Below are 20030 nucleotides of genomic sequence, written 5' to 3'. Positions count from 1 at the left end.
CACGTCGGACATATTATTCATATCGCATCCATCAGAAACTCGGACTTTGAATCGACAGTACTTCGTCCCTTGCAGGCCGCTTTCGACTGTCAACGAGAATGACCAAGGTGACCGAGGCTGTCAAGGCCACCCTTGTGGGCACCGAGGAGGAGCTGGGCTTGTCGCATCAGATCAAAGCCAACTTCATCCAGCATGCCCAGAAGGATGAGACCTCTGGAGAGCTTTACATGACTGAAGACAACTTTGTTAATGCCATCGCTCCCAACAACCAAGACTACGTGAGTGCAACAGTGCAGATCGAAATCTTCTTCTTCCCGCTGACCCTGTGATTGTGCTCCCCCCCCGTATAGCACAAAATCAGACGTGATCAATACGGAATTCTGTTCCAAGTAGCCGACCGCCGAAAGACTGGCCGAATCAACATCACCGACTGGGCCGCCTTCGAGAACCTCCTCGCCAAGCCTGACGCTGAATACGAGATCGCATTCCGCTTGTTCGATGTGGACGGCACCGGTGCCGTCAAGTTCGACTCCTTCAAACAGCTTTATGACCAGAACAAGGGGAACGAGAGCATCCCATTCGACTGGAACTCGGAATGGGCCTCGTTGTACATTGGAAGGAAGAAGACTCGCCATGACATGACATACCCCCAATTCGCCCAGATGCTGCGCGGTCTCCAGGGCGAGCGCATCCGCCAGGCCTTCCATCTATTTGACAAAGACGGAGACGGATACATTGCGCCAGAGGACTTCCAACGCATCATCCTGGAGACGTCCAGACACAAGCTGTCTGATTATCTCCTCGAGCATCTCCCTACACTGTGTAATATTTCCACCGGGAGCAAGATCTCTTATGCCAACGTTCGCGCCTTCCAGAATATCATCCGGGAGATGGATATCATCGATGTCATCATTCGCGAGGCGACCAAAAAGAGCCCTGACGGCAAGATCACCCGCACCGAGTTTCTCAACGAGGCTGCTCGTATCACCCGCTTTTCGCAGTTTACCCCAATGGAAGCTGACATTCTTTTCCACTTTGCCGGTCTGGATGCCCCCAGCGGACGGCTTTCGCTTAAAGATTTTGCCAAAGTGATTGACGCATCGTGGCAAACCGCCGAGACCAGTTTGTCATTGGCGACTGACACTGCCGCCAAACAAGTCGCCAAGAAGACTTCATCCCTGTTACACAGTGTGTTGGAGTCTGCGCATCACTTTGCCCTAGGTAGTATTGCGGGGGCTTTTGGTGCATTCGTGGTATACCCCATCGACCTTGTCAAGACCCGTATGCAAAACCAGCGAAGTGGTCGCCCTGGTGAGAGATTATACAACAATTCACTTGATTGCGCAAAGAAGGTTATTAGGAATGAAGGTTTCCTAGGATTATACTCTGGTGTTCTGCCCCAGCTCATCGGTGTTGCCCCTGAAAAGGCGATCAAGCTTACAGTCAACGACTTGGTCCGTGGTTATTCTACCGATAAGGGCAGTGGAAAAATCACACTGCCTTGGGAGGTTATTTCTGGTGCTTCTGCTGGTGCATGCCAAGTCGTAAGTGAAAAACAGAGTTTTCGCCTTAACGAGCTTTTCTAAACTGTGTCTAGGTTTTCACCAACCCCCTGGAGATTGTCAAGATCCGTCTTCAGGTTCAGGGTGAACTTGCCAAGAGCGTGGAAGGAGCCCCAAGGCGCTCGGCAATGTGGATTGTACGAAATCTGGGATTGATGGGTCTATACAAGGGCGCCAGTGCCTGTCTCCTTCGTGATGGTAGGTGAACCGAGATCATTTTCCGCGACAATACTAACTTTGTGGTAGTTCCTTTCTCCGCTATTTACTTCCCGACCTATGCACACTTGAAATCCGACTTCTTTGGAGAGTCGCCGTCGAAAAAGCTTGGTGTGGTCCAATTGCTTACCGCTGGTGCTATTGCTGGTATGCCTGCGGCGTACCTTACGACCCCGTGCGATGTGATCAAGACCCGGTTGCAGGTCGAAGCTCGGAAGGGAGAGACCAAATATACCTCTTTGCGTCACGCTGCCTCGACGATATGGAAGGAAGAAGGACTCAAGGCTTTCTTCAAGGGTGGTCCAGCCCGTGTCGTCCGTTCGTCCCCGCAATTCGGTTTCACTCTAGCATCCTATGAAGTTTTGCAGAAGCTGCTGCCTCTGCCTGGCTCCGAAGATACTTCTCCCCCTCTGTCGACAGTGGAAACCTCCTCTGTGCCATCGACTAGCGCTCCGCTGCCTTACCTTCGTTCAAGGAACGCACTCAAGTTGATCCTCGATTTGGATGAGAACTTTGGTCGCATCAGAATTCCCGAGGGTGCCTCACTACCCAAGCTATTCGGCCGACCTCAGAACTAGAGTTCTCAAAAAATGGCTTGACTATTCAAGAGTCGAGCCTTGTTGAAATGCGGCGTCTCTTGTCACGATATGGGACAGTGGCTCGATTAATCCTTGCCCTTCCTGTCCCATCTTATCACTGTAATTTTCCATATCCTTTTCCCGTTGACTTTTTTTTTATTTGTCCCCCCTGGTTTCATTTACAGGTTTCCCCTAGATTTGGCCTTTTTGTCCCTTTTCCTCGACTATGAGCAAATTCCCTCGGAATTCTTTGCTCTTTTTTATTAGCGAGCACCTTTCTTGTTCATTGCTCCCTTTTTTTCTTCCTCTGGCACATAGACTGTGCACATTAGAGCACTTCACCCTGGCTGTCATAGATGGGTGTGTCTAGACTCGGGTTGTTTGAATTTCCTTGTCCTTGTGTCGGCTGTACAAAAAAGAGTACGGTGTTTCAGCTTCGGATAGAAGTGGCTTGTTTGCCTCATGAATATATTGCATTGCTTGATGTTAGAGAGAGCATAAATCAAAGGGCCATTCGTTTGGTATATAATGAGTGTTTTCCCATGCAGCTTATCTTACAAGACTAATATATGTACACACTAGAGTCGCATTGAGACTCATTCGTGGGAGAAAAAAAAAGGAAGTAACCAAGGGTATCAAGTTCAATGTTGTTTTTAAAGTTGAAGCTACTTTCGTCAGCGTCAATTTAGTAAAAGCGGGCCTCCTTAGCAGTAGTGTCTGCTGAAGAATGGGCGCTATTCGCGCTTTGAGGCTGGTCCGAATCGTTTCTGGTCGATTTCGGAGATTTGTCTTGACTTTTATTCTCGGTCGTAGGGTTTGAGGATTTGCCTGATTTTTGGCGCCACAATGAATCTTCTTCTTCGATCTCTCGGAGAACTAGCAAAAGCAAAAGCAAAGGACATTAGTTGATCGCTGCATCAAGAGAGGGAATAAAGGACTGGGCGGAGCTGCAAACCTTCTTCCCACTCTCTCTCCTTCGACTCGTTTCCTGTTCCTAGTAGCTTTTCAACATCCACCTCCTCTCCATTTTTCACTCGTTGGATAACCTCATTTAACAGCCGTATTTTCGCATCCGCTTGTCGGCCGAAGTTCTCAACATCCTTTCGCAAGACCAGCATCTGAATGGCCTGCGAGCCGATGAGGATGAAGATGATGATGTAAAACGTTGCTGGATTCCATTCCGCCGAAGTCGCCGACTGCTTCTGTTCTGTCGTTGACTGTGACCCGCGATTTCTCAGGAATTTAGGAACCATTGATGTCCATAATGAGGTTTGGGCGATTCTTGGTAACGACTCGGTCGTGGAGCGTAATCGTGCGTGTGTTGCAGGGCTTGGGATCGTGATTTTGCACGGCTGGAGGGTTCTCCATGGTGATATGGACGGAAGCAAGAAGGCAGAGCGTCTGCCGGTTATCGTGAGGGCGCTCATGGTGGACAGACTGTGCTTTTTTATCGCAAAATGCGCAGTCTTCGCCTGTCACTGACTGACGTCCAAGGCCCGAGTCCTAAAGAAGACTAGCGTCCCGTGCCGGCTCTTTCCCGACCAGCGACCGGGGTGTCGTCGTCCCGGCAACCGCTCGTTTGGGTTAAGGCGAGGTTCGCGATCTCCAACACACCAGTCAATTATCGAACCGAACTACTATCACACCTTTAACCAGCCTTTCTGCGGCTTTCATGACGACTAACGACTACCCCAAACCATGGCGCTGAAAACAGCCCCGGCAGATGCTTCCCTTGTGGACTCTGTCAAGGAAGCCGTCAAATCGGCTGCATCGTGTACACCATCCACCGTGTCGTCTCTGCAATCGCTGCTACGATGCGCAAAGCCCGTTGTCGAAAAGGGACGTCCAAATAACAAAACAACAAAATCATCCAACGTCACTACAGCATCTGCGACCAACACCGTCACCCGCACGAAATCGACTCGCCAGATTGCCGCCAAAGTGGCTGTTTATCAGTCTTCCGACGACGTTAAAAACGACGATGAGCTATCGGTGCAAGAGAGGCTGGTCCTAGCCACAGAGGTATTTAACGCAGCTTCGAAAGCGTTGTCAGATGCATTGGCTTCACAAAAGTCTCCTTTAAAACCGGCATCACCAAACCAGATCGTTTCTACCCCCACGAAATCGAAAACAAATAAGACCGCCACGGATTCTTCTGCTGAAGGCGTGGTGTCGGTTTCCGAATGTGCTAGTCTCGCTCTCGCCAATCTTCGCACCCTCAAGAACGATAAGACTGGGGCCAACGGTTATCCGAATATACAGCTTGAACAAGGCGCTTGTGTTGTTGCTGGAAGATTGATCGCGCTTGGCCTGAATAAGCTTGCTTATAGAGAACTGAAAGGTCTGAAAAAGCGCTTACAAGACTTTCTTCAATCGAAGCCGACCAATAGTGCAAAGAAGGCAACTTCCCGTTCTGTCGGCGACGCCCAACGAGAAGCACTTGGGACAGAACAATCGGCTGAATTATTAGTGTTTCAAAACATTGGAAATGCAGGCCCGGTCCTGAATGTTCTGGTTCCATTTCAGTCGACTGTGCTCAAACTTGTCCTTTCAGAGGCAAAAACATCGACTGTGGAACAAACATGTAGTGTTCTTGCATTGTCAAACTCGAGCAGTCCGGCTAATATCATTTTACGATCCTTGGAAACTGGAAATCTCAAAGAAGAAAAAGCTGCTTTACAGTTGCTTTCTCTCTCCAACAGTATCTCATCCTTGTCGTCTCTGATGCAAAAATCAAACGGCACAAACACTAGCTCAGCGAAACGCAACACCCAATCGCTTTTAACTCTCACTCTACAACTATCGTCTATGGAAGTCCGTCTGATAGCCTGGGAGTTATCCGGTCACAATATCGAACAAAAGCGTGAATTTTGGGACCCCGTGCTCCGTTCTCTGGAAGCATTCTCCAAGAGCGGGTTGAAAATCCAAAGATCGGATTTTGTCACCATATACACAACTGTGCAACGCCTCAAGTCTAAGATGAAAAAAGATAAGGTTGAAAAAGGAGCGACACCATGGAAAATTAACCTGGCGCTAGGACGAATCGCCCAGGACGCTTCTTGCTTAGAGGATGCCTTGAAGCTTTTTTCCAACGCCATTGACTCAGCGGCGGTAGAGCAGCCCCTGGCAATCAACGTGATTCAATGCAGAGTTGCATTTATACATCTATGCCTCTGTCGAAATATGCAAGGTTACTCACTGGATGTGGTATCGAAATCTCTTTCGGCTGCGGCGGCAGGATTGAAATCCTCCAACAAAGGAAGTGCTCATGACCTCGAGGAGCTTGTCGTCGAATCAGCAAAACTGAAGAAGCTGGCCATGGCAAATGTGGGAGAGTTTATTTCGTCTAATTCGAAAAGCAACGACGATGTCATCGGTTCCACCGTGGATTTTCTACACGCATTTATCCGCTTTCTCAGACGATACATCGGCCGACAAGCCCCAGACGAAGATGGAGATAAATCTCAATTACAGGCTATGCTATGCAGGATGAAAACCATCATACTTGCTGCCGTGGACTCCGCAGTTGCATTAGGAAAGACGTCGGTTTTACGGCAAGTGCCACATTGGGAGTATCTGCAGCCAATTCTTTCTGACTCTCGCCGGTTACTGAACAATCTTGAGAATATCGACGACGACAGTCCAGATGATGAGGCTAGCTGGAGCACTGCGATTGTCAAACTGTCTAATGTTTATTGGTCTCGGTACCTTAAAGAAAAGGAAGCAGGTCAGGGTTATAAAGAGCTTATTCCGTTGCTCGATCAATCAGCCAGTTTGTTGCAGACTTGCCCACCAGCTCAGAGAGCTGCAGGTTTTGCTGCGTTGAAATTTGAACGACTTGGGCATCTGTACTTGGAGGCAAGAATGGGTGCGAAATCCATGGCATGTTTGGAGAGATCAACGCAAGAGCATATTGACTCTGGAGTACTTCAACAACACATGGAATACCTCACAGGGAAACCGCCACTAAATCCTCACGATTCTCAAAGTCCCGGTTTCATTCTTGGCCGCGTTCTTTCTTCATACCTTAAAGTGCAAGTACGACGACCTGAAAATGACGAGAAATGTGTTTTTGACAATAAAGCCTTGTCTCCTGAAGAACGAGGAACCCTGTTTGAATGGCAAATGGCCATTCTTGCAGAAACTCACAGCCACGAGGCTGACACCACACCTTTTCGTGAGATATTCCAGACGCTTGTCTCTGAGACTCTCTGCCTTTATTCCGCGGAGCACTATCCAGTTCGTCGTTTACGTGTAATCCGATTTGTTCTGCGCTTTATCCTGGATCATCCAAACTCAGTTGAAAACGTAGTGACCGAGTCTTTGATCCGAGACGCTGAACTTAACATGTACAGCCACTCAACACTCGAAGAAGACGCAGAGCTGGAGCCCTTTCTACCGCACATCCAGAACTCTCTTACCCTTGCCGTTTCATTCCATAAAGGGGAACCTGAGCTAGACGAATTGCGAGATATTGTCGCATCTTGGGCATCGACTATGCGAAAATGCAGGAATCCAGAATCATTCGGTTCCGCTGTTGATGACTGCGATCATTGGATTGCTCAAGTCAAGGCCCTTTCCGATTACTTAGATGCTCGCGGTTATTGGAAGCTCTACTTGGCAACATCGGAAATCATTCTTCATGTTCTTGAACTCCAACCGATCCTCGATGAATCATCCATTTTGATGACATTGTCTCATTGCGCATTGCAGTATTGTCGTCGCGGAGATTGCAAAACCTCTATCGAATTACTTGACCGCGCCCAGCAATACATTGACAGTCACAGAGTCTCGATATATGCCTCGGTATCTTACCATCTCGCGCGCAGTGAATATTACTTGGAAATCGGCGATGCAGATAGCTCTGAACAGGCCTTAGCTTCCGCTCAACAACTCTACCAATCCAGAGGGAGTGAAACTGACCCGAGTGGAAGTCGTAGTCAATCAAAGATTGGATGGGAACGGCTTGTTGTTGACGGGACGCTGCTATTTTCCCGTATTGCTTACCACCGACAAAATTTGGAAACGGCATTGTATTATGCCAAATTATCAGTCCGACTAAGCATGCGTCTGTGGGCCAAATTGGAACGCCTATCTGACAGAAAAAGAGAATCAGATCAACTTGCAACCAAAGAGACGTCTGAAATGGACCTCGTCATCGATAGAGTGGCAAACCTGGATATTGGCACTGTAACTACACCTTCCTACAACTTTGTAGAAGGAGCTGTTTACTGGAGCCATGTCGCGTCTCACAATGCTTGCTTTCTAAACCTCATGCGTCTTTCTGCCCACAACGGACTGTTTCAAGACGCCATATACTATGGCGAACAAGCCTTGAAGGTCAACAAAGCTCTCGGAGCTTCATTTCGCCTGATTACTTGTCAAGCCGAATTGGGGCTCGAGTGGATCCGGGGCAATCATTTATCAGAAGCCAAGGAGGTTCTCCAAGCTGCGATGGAACTGTCAGAAAACCTGGTTAACAGTATAGAGATGGTTAAACTAAAGATCAGTTTAGCCGCCCTAAGCAGAGGTGAGGGGGAGCACGATAAAGCTTTGCGCCTGTTGCAAGACGCCAGCACTTTGCTTGATCGAGTCTCTGAAGTCAAGTTGGACTCGTCGTTATTAATCAAGCCACTCACCACCAGCCTGGAGGGCAAAATGGCTAATCTTAAGATTCGCCAAGCTTCTGTGCAGAAAGAAAGTGAACTACTCAAAACTCGTCGTTCTCAAAGAACCAAGACACCCTCGAAGTCGGCGCTCAAAGAGGAACTAGACACCGTCGCTTCCAAAACATCTGTCTACTCGCAATCTATTATTAACTTGAAGAACGAGATTGTTAGACAACAAATTCACAATCTATTGGCCATCCAGGACCTAGACGAAGCGTCACGGTTGTTGGAGGCTGCTCGAGCAAGCCCTTTTCCCACGGCGAGTCAAATCTCAATTCAAATTGAAGAGGTAGAGCATATAGTTGCCGATGCGATGAAAAATATCGCAACTCATGCTGTATATTGTGTCCTTCCAGAGTCCACCCTATCTGTTCCCTCAATCGAAGCGGTTATTGAGGCCATGAAGTCACCAGCTACAAAACAAACCGCACCAGTCAAGAGGTCCAAATCAACAGCCAAGCAACCACGTGGTCGAAATACCAAAACTGTCAATGAAGAAGCCGACATCGCAAAAATCATGAGTCACGCCAAGATTGCTATAAGCGAAACTGTCAAGAGCGCTGTAGCTTCCGGATCAACAATTGAGGGTCACGCTGCATCATGTCTTATGGGTCGTATTTCTATGCTTCTACATGCAACAACGCCAGGTCTTGTGGACAAAGATATTCTTACGCCAGTAAACGCAAATGGTAAGTAGCCCCAAACGAAGCTGTATAGTATAGCAACTTATCTAACTTTCCTAGAACTTGGACGAATTACTGCTTTTGATCGCGAACGACTTGCTATCGGTATAGATAAAAAGCTATCCGCCTTTATAGATACGACGAGCTGGCCGTCATTCACGTCTGATGTCTTTGAAGGGAGGTCAGATATTATTACGAATTTTTCACGAGACTATGTTGATATTCTACCTAACGACTGGAATGTATTGTCTGTTTCACTCAATTCTGATCGCACGGAGTTCGTCATCTCAAGAATGCGACAAGGCGATACACCGTTCCTTTTACGGTTACCGCTTAAAAGAGGTGACGAAGGGGATGCAGATGAAGACGATTTCACCTTCGACTGGGGCAAGAACGAAATGAAAGAGATTATCAAACTTGCCAATGCCAGCGCCCATGACGCCAAAACTCGGGTAGACAGACAGTCTAAGAAGGACTGGTGGACTACACGTGAAACCCTTGATCGGCGACTTGAAACTCTCCTGGAGAACATGGAAAACATATGGCTTGGAGGCTTCCGCGGTATATTCGACCCCACCCCTCGAGACTCCTCGAGACTATCGCGATTTGCCAGGTCGTTTGAGGCAGTCTTGGACAAGCATCTACCCTCGAGACGAAAGCATGGGAACAAGAAAGAGAAAATTAAGGTCCACGAGAACGTGCTTGGGCTTTTTGTTGGCCTCAAGGATCTCGACGAACAAGAGAATCCGGAAGATTCTCTTACCGACTTGCTCTATTTTGTTGTCGATATTCTTCAATTCCAAGGAGAACGCAATGCTTATGATGAAATTGATTTTGACATGATGGTCATTGACACACTTGATGCGTTGAATGCGTACAAAAGCAGCACGCCGCAAACCATCGAGCCTCCGAACCATACGATACTAGTTCTCGATAAATCACTACATTCGTTCCCTTGGGAGTCACTGCCATGCTTGCAGGGGCTTCCTATATCTCGCATGCCTTCTCTGGAATGTCTTCGCCAAAGAATTGCTCAATTCAGGACGACTATGGAAGAACCAAGCGAAGAATTCTACGTCAATCGCAACAGTGGTTCCTCTATCCTAAACCCAAGTGGGGACCTGAAGACTACACAGAACACATTCGACAAGGAGCTGTCGAAGTTGAGTGGCTGGTCCTCTATCACCGAACGCGCTCCAAGTGAGCAGGAGTTTAAGTCGGCGCTAAAAGACAAAGATATCTTCTTATATTTTGGCCATGGCAGTGGTGCCCAATACATTCGGGGTCGCACGATTAAACGGCTCGACAAGTGTGCGGTGACCTTCCTCATGGGTTGCAGCAGTGGATGTTTGACGGAAACCGGAGAACTGGAGCCATATGGCACACCGATGAACTATATGCAAGCTGGATCCCCAGCTCTCGTGGCCACTCTGTGGGATGTTACTGACAAAGACATCGACCGATTTGCCAACTGCACCTTGGAGAAATGGGGGTTGCTCGAGCGAGATGCGAGCGAGCCCAAGGAGGAAGAAACGCGAAAAGATGCTCGATCGAAGAAGAGCTCTAAAGGAAAGGAGGTAGCTCGGGCTCAGCCTACCTCGGAATCTCATGCACTGGACGAGGCAATTGCCACATCTCGAGATTCTTGTTTATTGAAGTATTTGAATGGAGCGGCGCCTGTGATTTATGGTATTCCTGTATACCTTAGGGGATAAAGTATTGGTGGCGTTCTAGATGTATTGTTAGATGTTTTTTGTTTATATATGCTTATACCCAGCTCCCTTGACCTTGTCTCTAGGGCTTGTTTGTACAATAATGATTTCGTTCTTATGAGCTTGCATAGAGCGATGCCTCGCGGTTGACAATTATCAATACCGAATTACTCATGACTTCAAATGGTTCAATACTAACATTTGAACGATAAATACGTGTGCAGAATGCTCGATAATGGGCTAGCAACTAACGTATTTTATAAGCACCGCGGGCCACATAAGCGTGCCGGGCCACCCTCTCAATTTCCTCCCAGTTTCAACCCAACATAATTTTGAAAATCGCGCCACCACACCAATATGTCTCAGAACGCTGCAAAAATCCCATCAAACAATGAAGGAAGAATTCAGCTTGCTATGAACGCGTTGAAAAAAGAACAAATTACTAGTGTATGTGAAGCAGCGCGTGTTTTTAGTATATCAAGATTGATATTTTAAGCCAGAGTTAAGAATTGCTTATACTGTTTATATAAGCGTCTAAACAACACTAAATTGTTAGAAACTGAAGAAATTACGCTTTATAAATAGATTCTTTCTATAGATAAGCAAGGCTGCCCTATTAGGCTGTCAATGGTTGAACAAATAGCTAATTGCTTACTTATAAAATATAATTCTATTACTTTACCACCTACTGTTGGTAAATGCTGGGTAATTAATTATTTAAAATATTAGTATAACCTCCAGACTCGTTATATTCGTAAGTATAATTATAAGCGTGTTTTATGCGAGGATCTAATGATAATTAATAGCTTTTTTAATGATCTTAAGCATGTTTTTGCCGAGTACAGGATCTAGGAAGAAGATATTTGGAATTTTAATGAGACTAGATTCTCTATAGGTATTATATTTACTGTAAAAGTTGTATGTAGCTTTGATCGTAAAGGGAAATCTCATCTGCTACAGTCTAGAAATTAGGAATAGGTTACAGCTGTGGAATGTATAAGTACATATAGGATCGCGTTGCCTTCACTTATTATATTGAAGTTAGTTAATAAGCTGTTTAACTGGTATAATTTACTCTATTTATCTTCTAATTAGTTAATTACTAAGTCTTTAAATAGTTAGATGTCTGATGAACTTAAGATTAAATAGCTTTAAAAAATATTTAACCTTTATATAAGACCATTTATAGTTAGAAGGTACCATGTTTTAGTTCTTAATAGATATAGCAGCCATCTTACATCTAAATTTGATCAGTACTGTGCTATGAATGATATTATTCCTATATGTATACTGCTATACTTGTTGTATCTGCTTCAGCTGTTTGATATAGATGTTTTTACGGTTCTTAAGCGCTTATATAGGCAGGCGGTTAAGAACTGGATGTGTTATGATATCAACTATATTGATAAAGATGATTTTCTTACAATATATTTGGAAATTCGGAATAAAGCCTATATTATATAAAATATTAAGAGCGGTTTTGCAGCGACTGGCATTTCTTTATTTAACTGAGAATGTGTGCTATCTAAGCTTAACATTCAATTGTGAATATCTATTCTTCTAAATATGAGTCATTTCTCTGCAAATTGGTCACCAAAAACACTAAATAATATCAAAAACCTGATCTGCTAAATAAAAACAATAGAGCGACTTATAAGATATTATTTAGCTAATCTAAATTTGCTCATTAAGCGCGCGTTAGACCAGTTGATAAAAGGTTACTTTTTAGTAATAAATTCTACTACTATTTTTACACAAGAAAACCATAATCTATAAGTGTGACGGCTGAGCCTGAGGCTATCCCCAAGGGTAGGAGCGGCCTTGTGGCTGGATGGGAGGCCTTAGGTAGGAAGGGCATCAACCCTAACCCGCGGTGCCAGATCTGGGGATAGCCTTATCCTAGGGCTATAAGGGGTTAAGCTGGTTACCTAAGCACACAAGATAAAATCTTTCTGTAGATCCTGGTAGTTAGATTCCTTTTCTATACTTATTATTTTAGAGAATCACATCCCTAGATAGAAATTAAATATCTTTGGAAAAGGCATATTATATTATAATAAGTATTACTATATTTTATCTTTATCTTTCTTATGACTAGTATAACCAGCACTTAGTTATAGTCAGTATTCTAATTAAGGGTAGACTTTTCTTTATCTTAATCTTTTTATATTTAGTATGGTCTATACAGCTATAATAAACGCTTTGTCAGTGTTTTAACCTTAAATCTTTATTTATCTTTATTTAAAACCTGGAAATCTTGTGAGCTAGTATAATAGTAAGACTAAGTATTGTTGATGGATGTTAGTATAGCAAGAGCACCAGCAACAATAATATAAAAGAGCCCAGTTGTTGTTTGACTATTAATCTTGAAGAATTGAAGCTTAGAGATATTCCTAAAGGACTATTTAATAAGGATGAATTTCTTAAGCTTTGTAGAAGTGATTTTAGAGATCTGTTTAAAGGTTTATTTTAATACCTCTTTATGTAGAAGAAATGATTAGAAGAGGTTCTTGCTGAGTCTAGTAATAATAATACAAAGGAAATTGATTCTATGAGAGAGGAGATTTAGAACCTTAAGAGTAACTTAACTGACCATCACTAGGCTATATCTAAACTGATTATGGAGTGTGATACTGCAATTGCCAATATCTTTCTAGTTAGAGAAGACTATAAGAAGAAGACTATCAAGCTGCTAGATGGCTAGCTGCTATCAGATAGAATCAATCTTAAGTATAAATTATAAGAGATTGATGTTAAGAACAAGTTAGAAGCTAATACCAATTATTATCCAACAGCCCTGGCCTATATAGCGTATGTGAAGAGGATATGTAAAGAAAAAGTGGTTAATTACTTACTCCCACAATTCTAGAAAGACTCAGCATAATATTACTAGGATGTTAGTGATATCTTCAAGTATCTGAGAATAATCTACATAGACAAGAACCGTGTGATCAATGTGAAGATGGAACTTCGTCGCCTAATAATAAGAGATTCAAAGTTTTAGATCTTTTTATCAAAATTCATGTTTCTTATTTAAGAAGCTGGCCTTACTCTATTAGAATAGAAGAAGGAACTCTATCACAAATTCTTATTCAATATATAGTGCGCCATAATCAAGGAAAGTACTGACCTAATAGTATTATACTAGACCTTTATATAAGGATGCTATACTACTGCTAATTATCTCAAGCAGATCACTGAAGAGAAATAACACGTCTGTAGCTATGGGATTAGAAGCAGTAAAGGCTATAGCTAGAGAGGCCACCAGTTGAATACCTCTAGAGGATTAAAGCTGAAGAATAAAGCCTCTTAACTATAGCTCTTCTAGGAAAAAAAGAAAAAGCTAATAAGTGAAGATAAGTACTTTAATTATAAACTAAGTAGTTATTATACTAATAAATGCCCTCTTAAGAAAAAGGTTCTAGATCTAAAGGCCTTAGAAGATAATACAGATAAGGAGTTAGAAAATATCTATATCTAGGAAAAGTCTCTTTTTTAGGTACATTAAATATAGATAACGAAGCTTTAGATTTTTTATAGCTAATAAGAAAAGAAAAGGATAGTATAACTATATCTATTTAGCTAGCTAAGAATAGATATTCAATTTATACTAAAGCTTTAGCTGATACTAGAGTCAACAGATTTATCTTTTTAGATATATTTTTAGTAGAGAAGCTTATATAACACTTTTAGACATATACAGTACCTATTTCTGAACTCTGTAGGATAAGAGGGTATAATAAAAAGACAGTAGAACCAGTCACATACCTCATAATCTTAACATTGGTTATTAATAGCTGGATATAGCAGTATCTACCCTTTCTCTTAGTATAACTAGGCTGTTATGATGTTATTTTAGGTTATATATAGCTGGAGAAGTATAATATATTAATAGATTACAGAAACTGTTATCTTTTATGACTGGAGGATGTATCTCTTAAAGATTAAATAGAGAAAGAGTAGTTCATTCATATGCTAAAAACAATACTAAAGAGAAATAGACTAGTCAATCTCAAGTATCAAGCTAATATAGAGCGCTGAGATCGGTTAATAGAAGAACCTGTCCTATTCTTATAACTAGAACCTCAAAGGAAAGTACCTACAGTTACAGAAAGAATACAAAAAACACAATCAAGGATAGAACTGCAGAAAATAGAGAAAGCCTTATGATTAGAGAATGCCACAAAACCCTTTAGCAGTACTAAAGAAGTATCACCAGTTATTAGTCTGACGAGAAACCTACATTGTCAACGCTCAGAAAGAAGGATGTATAGAATAGATATAATAATTATTAGAGCTGCTGGATTCTATTATTATATAAAAAGTAAGACTACAGATATCTTCATGACTAGTCTTTACAAGATAGAGCAGGCGCTGGAAACTAAGAAGGAAAGAATGGCTAAATCAACTAAAAGTGAGGAGATTAAATAGTAGCTGCTAGATCAGTATTATAAGTTCGCTAATATCTTCTTAAAGATCTGTTTAGATAAGTTGTTAGTTCACTAGAAGTATAACCATAAAATCAAATTAAATCAGGACCTAGAGTTGGGTTATAATCCTTTATATCAAATGTCAGAGGAACAGCTTTAAGTAGTCTAAGACTATATTATTGATAACCTAGATAAAGGATTTATTATCCTTAGTAATATATTATTTATATCTTTAATCCTTATAGTTAAGAAAGCTGATAGTAGATTCTGCTTCTGTGTTAATTACTGTAAGCTGAATGCTTTGACCAGAAAGGATTAATATCCACTGTCATTTATTAAGGAAGTCTTTGAGCGCTTAAGTAAGGTAAAGATCTTTATTAAGCTGGATATTAGGTAGGGGTTCTACCAAATCTGAATACATCTAGACTCCATAGATCTGACTATCTTCTATTGTTGGTATAGCATTTTTAAGTATAAGGTAATGCTATTTGGCCTTATTAATAGACCAGTAATATTTTAATGACTGATTAATAATATCTTTATAGACTACTTTGACTAGTTTGTGATTGTGTTTATCAACAATCTATTAATATATAGCAAGAATAAGCTAGAGCATAAGATATATATATAACAGGTGTTGGAGAGACTCTAAGAGGCAGGACTGCAAGCTAGTATCAAAAAATACGAGTTCTATGTTATATTGACCAAGTATCTAGGCTTTATTATTACCTCAGAGGGAATAAAGGTCGACCTAGCAAAGATTAAGGTTATCCTTTTCTGGAAAATGCTAATGACAGTTTTAGGAGTATAGTCATTCCTTAGTTTCTGTAACTTCTATTAGAAGTTTATAAAGGCCTACAGCTGAACTGCAAGGCTATTATATTACTTCACTCAAACTGATGTTCTATTTATATAGAATAAAAAGTATAAAGAAGCATTTAAAAATCTAAAAAAGAAATTATCAAAAGCCTTAGTACTAGCCTATTACAACCCCAATTGCCAAATCTGTATGGAAACAGACACGTCAGACAGAGTAATGGCTGCAGTCCTATCTTAACTGTGTGAGGATAAGAAATAGCATCTAATCACATACTACTCTGTATTAATAATCCTAGCTGAGCATAATTATGATATCTATAATAAGGAACTACTAGTAATAATAAAGGCTCTAAGGAAATAGAAGTCTAAATTAATTAGACTGAGAGGATAGAAGTCCTTTGATGTTCTATCAAATCACTAGGCTCTTAAGTACTTTATGACTATTAAAGCTCTGAACACCCAACAAGCCCAATAGTGTGAGTTCTTAGAAAAATACCACTTTGTACTCAGATACTGACCAAGAAAAGTGAATATATTGGCGGACATCTTTATCTAGAGAGAAGATGAAAAGGTAAAAAACCTTGATCACTAGAATCAAACACTATTGTTATGGCATAAAATTGATAATAAGATTGTATTTGAGATGGTATATACAGAACTGGTTATCTTAATTGTAGAAGATGATATTATCATTAAGATATTGGCAGTTAATGAGGAATATGTGGCTAAGAAAGATGCTGAAGTCTTACTCTTAAAGAAAGGGGAGAGCTATAAGATGATTAAAGGACAACTTTTTTTTAATAAATGATTCTATGTTCCTAAGAAGGACGATTTATAAGTATAACTGCTAGATAAAGTATATTAATAATCTATAACAACGCATCTAGGACGTACAAAAATGCTGAAGCTAATCTAAGAACAGTTCTACTAGAAGGTATAGAGTAATAATATAAATCAGTATGTAGATAATTACAAGATATATAAGAGGACAAACACGTGTAGAAATAGAGTCTTTGGACTCCTCTAACTATTACTTATCCTAGTACAACCTTGGCAGTATTTGTTAATAGACTTTATAGAGCTGCCCCAGGACAAATAGAGATTTAATAACATTTTTGTCACTATCGACTGCTTGACTAAAAGACTAGTCTCTATACTATGTTACAAGGAGGTGACAGCTAGAGATATAGCAAAGTTATAGATTCAGTATATCTTCCTGTGGACAGGCCTGCTAGACAGCATTGTATCAGACTAAAGAAGCTAGTTTATCTCTAAGTTCTGAGGAGAGACGTGCTAAATCCTTTACATTAAGGTAAAGCTGTTAACAGCACAGCATACCTAGATAGATAGATAAATAGAAATAGTAAATCAGTATCTTTAGTAGCAGCTATAGCTATATGTTAATTTTGTAATAGATGACTGGTTAGAGTACCTACTAATCATTAACTTTATAGCTGCGTCACTGCTATAGAAATCTATAAGGATGTCCCTATTTAAAATAGAAAAAGATTATACTTCTTAGATATTATTTGATTAGGTGCTACTAACACTGCCTAGAAGCTATATACTAAACAAAAAGGAAGCCTGAGTATAGATACAGTATTTAGAGTGTATATAGGACTACGCCTGTAATAATATTATAGAAGTATAAGACAGACAGCAATAGCAAGCGAACAAGTGTAGATAGGAAATAGACTTTAGAGTTAGTGATCATATCTATATTAGTAATAAAGGATGGAATATAGAATAATTAAATAGGAAGCTGGGCTATTAGTCTAAAAGACTATATAAAATACTATATAAAATAGGACATGTCTTTAAATTAGATTTGCTATAGGGTATACAAATATACTGTATTTTTTCCTTAGACAAGCTCCGCCACACCACTTTAACTAAGCCCCTCACTGGTCAATTAGAAAAGGAATGTTCTGAGCTCTAGGTCAATGGAAATTTGGAATAGGAAGTTAATAGGATCCTGGACTTCTGGATGCGTTGGAAAAAGCTATGCTATTAAGTAAGCTAGCTAGACAGGGATCTAGATTTAGTATAGTATCCAGCAGAATACTTTTTGAACGTTTTATTGGTGCTGAAATTATTCTATAATGTCAATCTTAAGAAGCTAGGTCTGCTGCGCTGGTTAGATGTATAGATGAAAGCTATAGAGAAGAATCAATTTATTGAAGAGTATACAGATAATAATAGACTAGCAATCAACGCTTAAGGGCAAGTATTTCTAAAGGGGGGAGTAATGTGATGGCTGAGTCTAAGGCTATTCCTAAGAGTAGGAGTGGCCTTGTAGCTAGATGGGAGGCCTTAGGCAGAAAGGGTATCAACTCTAACCTGTGGTGCTAGATCTGGGGATAACCTTATCCTGGGGCCATAAGGGGTCAAGCTGGTTACCTAAGCACACAAGATAAAACCTTCCCGCAGGTCCTGGTAGTTAGATTCCTTTCCCATGCTTGTTGTTTTAGAGAATCGCACCCCTAGATAGGAATCGAATATCTTTGGAAAAGGCACGTCACATAAGCAGCAAACAATTATTAGAAGCAAAAGCGTACAACCTAGGGTAGGCCTATAAATAGGCTTAGGATTTTGACGGTTTCCAAAGACTGTAAGATTGTTGTAGCAGTGTTGACAGTCTAGGAAGCTTTATAATTGCCTAATCTGAAAGTCGTTTTGGGGGCATGCAGGCGTGTACTGCAGACCTGTTCTAATTATAACCAGGTTGGTTATATTTACATATACTGTCCGAACAATTTGGTATAGAAATTATATAGTAAATAGGATAAATCGTTACATTTTGGTCAATGTAAGTCGATTTTATTGGAAGGGTGGCCCGGCACGCTTATGTGGCCCGCGGTGCTTATAAAATATGTTAGTTGCCTGTTTGGGTAAAAATGCCCCTCACTGGCTCCGACGGCTTCCCCTCATTGCCCTTGAGTATAACGTGCCCCTCACGGCGAGTCCCCACCTCCGCAGACTGCTCTGACGTTATGATAGAGAGCGTCGTTTTTCTTGTCGATTCTTCCCTTCTTTCCCAACATTTGAGACCAACCTTCCAGAAACACTGATTTCGCTTCATATAAAATCTGAATTGACTCAAAAAAAAAGCCATGGCGGTCACAACCAAAGCCTCAATTGCCTCCTTTGGCGGCAAACTGCTCAAACTCAGTCACAATGCGACAACCACCAAGTGCGAGATGAACTTCAACCTGTATCTGCCTCCGCAGGCGATTGCGCAGCCCGACAAGAAAGTGCCGTTGCTCATATATCTTTCTGGTCTGACCTGCACGGCGGACAATTGCTCGGAAAAGGGATTTTTTCAGCATGGAGCGAGTAAACATGGGATTGCAGTTTTGTACCCTGACACGAGTCCCCGTATGATAGCCTTTTCTTCTCTCTCTCTCTCGCCCGCTCCTGTAAAAAAGAATATACTGACGAAAGTACAGGAGGGTTGAAAATCCAAGGAGAAGACGACGCGTACGATTTTGGGACTGGCGCTGGTTTCTACGTTGACGCCACAAAGGCGCCTTATGACCAGGGCTACAATATGTACAGCTACGTCACAGAGGAACTTCCGCAGACTGTTTTTGAAGCATTCAAGGAAATCGACTCCTCGCGCGTTAGTATTACTGGGCATAGTATGGGTGGGCATGGCGCCCTTACTCTTGTAAGTTTCCTCATTACATGCAAACTAGGTTTCAACGAATATGTGGAAAATAACATTCTGGCCAAGTTCCTCCGAAACCCCGGCAAATACAAGTCGGTCAGTGCGTTTGCTCCAATCACAAACCCAAGCAACTGTCCTTGGGGACAAAAGGCATTCAATGGGTACTTTGGCGAGGACAACCAAGAGAAATGGAAAGAACACGACGCTTCCGAGCTTGTCAAGAAATGGAAGGGACCTTTGAACGTTCTCATCGACGTCGTACGTTCCCCCTTTTCACTTTTTCAGATAGAAACATTGAAGCTAACCATTCATGTATATGTACAGGGCACGGCAGACAACTTCTACAAACAGGGCCAACTACTCCCCGAAACCTTTGAAAAAGCAGCGCAAGAAGCCGGGGTAACCGGGTTGAACGTGCGGTATCAACCAGATTACGATCATAGTTATTTTTTCATGGCGACTTTTTCGGATGACCACGTGGAGCATGCGGCCAAGTATTTGTTTGCATAGTGCGTAGTTCCTGTTCTCTTCCTCTCTCTCTGAGATAAACGTTGGTTGTTCTTACATGTATATTCGTGCAATAATTAAAAGGAGAGGAAGTTTACTTTTTCTGACTTGGTTAAAGTGATGATAGAAATGAGACGAGACTTCTGTCTACAAGTGAAAAGTCGAAAATATGACCTAATGTTCT

The 20030-nt window shown here is 41.9% G+C and overlaps 3 protein-coding genes across 3 annotated transcripts; 2 read left to right on the top strand and 1 right to left on the bottom strand.

The window, feature by feature from the left end:
- Positions 1-98: 98 nt before the first annotated feature.
- Positions 99-2356, top strand: TRUGW13939_00090 (uncharacterized protein; the record flags this gene model as incomplete). Its single annotated transcript, XM_035483305.1, has 4 exons — positions 99-278; positions 351-1544; positions 1598-1760; positions 1809-2356. 4 exons carry the CDS (start codon positions 99-101, stop codon positions 2354-2356), a joined length of 2085 nt encoding a protein of 694 aa, XP_035339198.1.
- Positions 2357-3041: 685 nt separating this feature from the next.
- On the bottom strand, positions 3042-3783 carry TRUGW13939_00089 (uncharacterized protein; the record flags this gene model as incomplete). The annotated part of the gene is made up of 2 exons (XM_035483304.1): positions 3042-3232; positions 3312-3783. 2 exons carry the CDS (start codon positions 3781-3783, stop codon positions 3042-3044), a joined length of 663 nt encoding a protein of 220 aa, XP_035339197.1.
- Positions 3784-4054: 271 nt separating this feature from the next.
- TRUGW13939_00088 (uncharacterized protein) lies at positions 4055-19849 on the top strand (the record flags this gene model as incomplete). Its single annotated transcript, XM_035483303.1, has 6 exons — positions 4055-8714; positions 8769-10397; positions 16592-16603; positions 18781-19047; positions 19119-19597; positions 19664-19849. 6 exons carry the CDS (start codon positions 4055-4057, stop codon positions 19847-19849), a joined length of 7233 nt encoding a protein of 2410 aa, XP_035339196.1.
- Positions 19850-20030: the final 181 nt, after the last annotated feature.

Source organism: Talaromyces rugulosus, chromosome I, assembly GCF_013368755.1.
Source record: "Talaromyces rugulosus chromosome I, complete sequence".
Taxonomy (NCBI): Eukaryota; Fungi; Ascomycota; class Eurotiomycetes; order Eurotiales; family Trichocomaceae; genus Talaromyces; species Talaromyces rugulosus.
This window is presented reverse-complemented; position numbering and strand designations above follow the sequence as displayed.